The 5,696-nt window shown below is 45.8% G+C and overlaps 1 protein-coding gene across 1 annotated transcript in view; it reads left to right on the top strand.

The window, feature by feature from the left end:
* Positions 1 to 4,921, top strand: part of MMP11 (matrix metallopeptidase 11) — a gene marked incomplete at its 5' end in the record, with an annotated part of 35,429 nt that extends 30,508 nt beyond the window's left edge. The window contains 2 exons of the mRNA XM_019506638.1: positions 2,133 to 2,390; positions 3,313 to 4,921. Of these exons, the coding sequence (XP_019362183.1) occupies positions 2,133 to 2,390; positions 3,313 to 3,446 (392 nt within the window). The remainder of the gene's footprint in view (positions 1 to 2,132; positions 2,391 to 3,312) is intronic.
* Between the last annotated feature and the right edge of the window lie 775 nt (positions 4,922 to 5,696).

Below are 5,696 nucleotides of genomic sequence, written 5' to 3'. Positions count from 1 at the left end.
GATACCATATTTTCCTAATCTAGACCAGTGGTCTCCAAAGTGGGGTGTGCAAGACAATCCATTGGGGTGTGGGAAGAAAATATTAGAACTTCTATTTATATTTATATAAATATACATATATTGGGGGTGCATGCTCAAAAATTTTTTACTGATGGGGTGCACAATCAGAAAAGTTTGGAGACCACTGCTCTAGAACACAAGCAGTTATTGGGTGAAAGGCTCTGCCTAACAGGCCTGAAACCATGTACAGTAGAGCTGTGAGGGGTGAAGGCAGCACTTCCTTTCTATCATCTTTTAGATGAAAATTGGTGAAGTGGACCAGGCAGCTTTTTATAAAATGGCACTGACAAACTGACAAACATCCTTGTTTCAGTTACTCCAAATCAGAAGAGTTTCACTGATTGACCCTACTGAGCCAAAAGAGTTCTAGCAAGCTCATTTATGTCCTGGTGTTTGTAGCTATTTATCCATTTCTGCATTCTCACTGACTGTACGTCTCAACAGATGTAACTCCTCTGGCTTCCAGGAGTTGCTCCTGATTTACTAGAATTCTAACAATAGTCAGGCCATGGTCCTGCACCAGCCATCAGAAGAGGGCTCATGGTGGGTGATCTCTCAAAGGGAGTCACAGCCTTCACACCCCTGGCAACACTGAAAGTGTGGTGGCGTGCCTGCGCCCTTCTTCCTTATTCCCAGGTGGGGCTTGCAGTCCAACAGCCAGAAGAAAACTCAAAGATCAAAGAAGATGCTGTCATTCCTGCCACCACTGCCTAGAGCCATACCTACTGTATTCTGCAGTGGGTGCCATGACTTTTAAGAACAATGGTGTATGCACTGTTTGCTCATGATGATCCTGGAACTAAGAATGATCGTTTCCTGTTTCATCTGGCAGAGCAGGCACTGCCTTAATGCCCTTTCTAAGAGACAAGACTGAAAGCAGTTGTTATATCGGTGCCTATTTTTATATGCCTGGTCTCTGCTTCATCAGACCGAGTCTCAGTGCATCAAGTGGCTCAGCAGCCAGCCTTTCTGTACGTGGATATTACTTGTAACCTGACCTGCAGACAAGGGTTTATGCTACAACTGGCAGACGACTCTTACCTACAGCAGTGCTATGGAGTGTTGCTAAAATGAGAACTTGAGAAGGTGTTACATGCCTACGAGTCGTTGTGGAGATTACACATGTAATCTAGACTCAAAATATTCTCCCACTGTTTCATTTGGGCTATTGCTTGTTAGCTCCTGTAGAATGTCAATGAAACCACATGCACAACAGTCTAGTTCTTCTTTCTTTCACTATGCATTTTTTGCATATGCAGGTGCATGTACATTTTGCTTCAAGCTTGAGGCTTAGACTTCAGAGCCAGACTTGAAGGCATGAGGAACCCACCTCCTCTCTAAATTCTCTCTTCCACATCAGTCAGAGCTTAGTTCATTTTCCTTCTCTCCCCACACCTGGCAGCCTCAGGTCCATAGGCAGGGAGAATAAAATATACCAAGGTGTGGATGAGTTGGCGTTTATTCCTGGCAACAATACGTCATTGATTCCCCATTTCTCTATATCATCAGACTAGCTGGGATAATGCAGTGGGTACTAAATACCTCTCAGCACACACACAGCAAAATCCTAACCATGCTCCTTTGAGCAGCCTGCCCACAATAGCCACTTCAGAACAATAACCAGCAGCCAAGTCTTTACCAACTGGAAGGGGAGAGAGAAACTTATTTTCATGTTACACATATTCATTACTTCAGACTCTGACCCCATTGGGGTGGGCACCATGTGACAGTGTAAACAGAAAGTACTGGAGACTGAAATCCTCCCTTAATTCTCAAAAGTGGCAAAGGAAAGGCAGCAGGTAGGCAAGTTCTCTCCACATCACCCCCTGACACAACCTCAGCCTTTTGTAGGGGTAAGATGAATGTTTCTTATCCCTGTCCCTTTGATGCCCAGCATCCCAATCACTATCAGCAAAGGGGCCTGTGGTGGTGGTGGCAGTGGTTTCCCTGCCATGGACAGCTTTCCCTCGACTGGGCTGACATGCTGGCACATCCCACCGCACAGACATTAGACAGGACATTCCTTTCAATCATGCCTGCCCTGACATGTTCTTCCTTTTTCTCCTCATCAGGCCCTCAGTACTGGATTTATGATGGTGAGAGACGTGTCTCTGGCCCTGCACCTATCATGGAGCTAGGCCTTTCTACTTCTCCCGTCCAGGCAGCCTTGATGTGGGGGACTGAAAAGAATAAGATTTACTTCTTCAAGGGAGGCAATTATTGGCGCTTCAACCCTAGCGCCCGCCAGGTGGACAATGTCTACCCACGCACAATGGCTGACTGGCGTGGCATCCCTCAGGAGATTGATGCTGCTTTCCAGGATGAGTCTGGTGAGTACAGAAAGGTGGAGACACATATCCCTGCATGTGTGTTCTCATCTAGTCCTGCCTCTTCAGTGGGAAGGGAATCAGCAGGATTTGGAGTGTAAGGATCATGTGTAAATTAGCATTCATAAAAGAAACATGAATGCACACATATTAACACTATGTCTACTGAGCGTGCAATCAGTGTCCAATGTGTATGTGACTGATGCATTTGTAATAAGCTTTGCAGAAGACCAAGTAATTAAGCATCTGTGGCCTCCTGGATATTAGCATCCTTTGGGAGAAAATGCAAGGAGAACCATGTAGACAGTTTTTTTTGGTTAGAGAGACTCCACATCAATACTGCCCTCCATTCTCTTAGTCACGTGAGTTTATGTGACTTAGTTTATATAAGCTGTCTATGCGCTGATCAATGCTTGTATTAATCCGTACTCTTAACAAGGTTACAGACTAACACAAGGAAAACTTTACAAGAGATGCATTAACCCTAACATCTTTTCCTTCCAAGGGAGTCCTTCATAATCAGCATTATGCCTGAACTCGCAGTAGTGGCTTGAATCTCAAGGGAAGGGCATCTCTCAGTGGTAATAGATTCCCATCACCAGCATCCTACACCTACTTGCATATCGAGTAAAGGTCTAATTCTGAGCCCTTATCTCCCACTCAGGCTGTATTTCTCTCCTCACCTCCCTCCCATATTTGTACCACACTTAAAAAAGGCAGCCTGATTTGCTACCCTAGTGAAGCAAAACAATGGGAAGAACATTTCTGGGTGACACAACTGACACGTACAGCTTTCTGCTCACCCTCCTTTGCTGTTTAGTGTCCTGGCCTTTGGTGTGGCTCTTCATCCTCTGAAAAAAATGAAAGGTCTCATCAGTAGTATATATTCTGTCTCCTTTGACACGTCAACACTCTATCTCCACAGGTTTTGCCTATTTCCTGAGAGGCCGACATTACTGGAAGTTCGACCCAGTTCAGGTGAAAGTGCTAGAGGGTTACCCACGCCAGATCAGCCAGGACTTCTTCAGCTGTACGCCTTCCTCCAACTCCTTCCGATGAAGAAAGGGGTGCTAATGGCCCCCAGATTCTTCTCCTGCCTTCACATATCACCACCAGTCACCTCAAGAGATGTCCCACACTCTGACAAAGAAACCCCACTCCTGTCATGCTCATCACTTAACACCATAGGTGGCACAAGTGGCTTGAGGCAGCTGTTGGCCTAAGGTGGAAACCTTAGATTCCAGGAGTTTGTACTCACAGCTTGGTATAGACATTAAAGATGACTGCAGCCTTGATGACTACCAGCTGCCTGCATTAAGGGTTGAGTGGCTGCTCCAATATTTTTTTGGCACTGACATCCTAAAGACAAGAAGCCAACTTGGAATGGGGTCTGCTTCCATAATTATCTGGACACCATCCACTTAGAAAAGGGATTCCACTGGTATTTCTTTTGTTTACATTGTGTACAGCGGGGCTTCACTTACTGATGTTGGCATCGGTGAGAACAGATTCCATCGATAATCCTTTCCTTAGCCTTGGCTGGGAGTTTTAACAGTCAGTTGACTATGTGTTGAGAAATTCAGATATGTGCCCATGTTGCCAGGGTTACTTCAACAAGAGGGGGTGGGCTCCTGAATTTCAGCATCTTGTTCCACGTCTAATGATACTTCTGTTTTTGTATTGCGTTTTAAGTATGTATTTTCATTTTATATGGATTTGTGAAAATACTACGTACTTTTTTAAGGAAAAAAAAAAGATGTTAGGTTTCAGTGCTGGACACTGCCTTGTATCTCCATGTATTGTTACTAACTCTGGGGTCTCAGTAGGACACTAGATCACCACATGACCTGCAGAGGGTCTGAAACTTCATCACCAGTTTCAGAACTGCACTTGGCCAATGTCCAGGTCTCGGTTCAGCTCTTTGTTCTCTCCATATCACTGCAAATCACTGTGCAAATGACAACGGTTTTGTTCTTTTTTGTTCCTCCCTCTTTCTGCCTCTCTCATCCATGCCATTCCTAGCCCTCCCCCCATCTCTCCAGTTCATTCCCGTTGCATCTGCTTCCCAATCTCATTGTTTCTGATGCTTGGTACAGATCTAAAAAAGAAATCAACAAAACAAACTTTTCCTGGTTACAGTCCCAGGTAGCATGACAACGTCCCATTACTGCTCTTCCCAACCGTCCTGGGAAGGGTAGTCCAGAAGGGGTTAAGACCTACTCAGTTATCCTTTCCATGTGTCAGCTTTCCTTCACAGCTAGTCAGCAGAGACAAGTGGGATTTAAACCTATCCACAGCAAATAATGGATGTGGCTACATGGCCTGTACCACCCCTAGCCTGCATGGTCTGCCTAAGCACTAAAAATTTACCTCATTCATTTTTCAGGTCAAGGTTTTTGACTTCTCAGTACCCATGTCTACAGCCGTTCTTATTCTATATGTAAATGTTTGTAAAATGTGTATAAACCCTTTTTATATATACTGTGTATATATTTATATGCTGTGCTGTATCAATGAATGTGATCTCTTTTCTATGCTCTGCCTGGTCTGAGTCGCTTAACATCAACAACAGCTTTAAAACTGGTCCCAACTCGAGACCTTAGGCAGTGACGGAGCTGGAAACGCAAGTGGTATTTTTGTAACCAGGTCTCAACATGCTCAGCTGACCCAGTTTCATCGAATGCAGAGTTGTGGCTACCAATTATCCTCACCTAATATGTATCATTGCAGTAGTGTTTAGAGGCCTTTGATCAGGATGTAGGCAGGAAACTATGCCCTTGTGCTGAAGAAAAAAGTGAAGGAAAACTATAGCAAACACTGAGGACAGGCAAAGCCTGAGGAAACCCTGCAGAGAGCTGCTAGTAATTGCTCATTGCCAGCAGATCCAGGGAGATAATTATTCCCCTATATTCAGCACTGAGGAAGCCACATCTGGAGGACTGTGTCCAGTTTTGCTCCCCCCCCCACACCCAAAAGGATGTGGACAGATTGGAGAGAGCCCAGCAGAGGGCAAAGAAAATGGCTCAGGGGCTGGGGCACACGACATACGAGGAGGGGCCGAGGGAACGGGGCTCATTTAGTCACAGAAGAGAAGACTGAGGGGGATTTGAGGGCAGCCTTCAACCACCTGCAGGGGGGCTGCGAGGAGGACAGAGCCAGACTGTCCCCAGCGGTGGCAGGTGACAGGAGAAGGAGCAATGGTCTCTAGTCGCAGCAAGTTGAGGTTGAATATTAGGAAAAACTTCTCCCGAGGAGGGTGGCGAAGCCCTGGGACAGGCTACCAGGAGACGGGGGGGGGGGGGGGGGGGG

This window comes from Gavialis gangeticus, unplaced genomic scaffold (assembly GCF_001723915.1).
Source record: "Gavialis gangeticus isolate Ggan-Ray unplaced genomic scaffold, GavGan_comp1, whole genome shotgun sequence".
Lineage (NCBI taxonomy): Eukaryota > Metazoa > Chordata > Crocodylia > Gavialidae > Gavialis > Gavialis gangeticus.
Note: the sequence above shows the minus strand (reverse complement) of the source record. Positions and strands in the feature narration are given on the sequence as shown.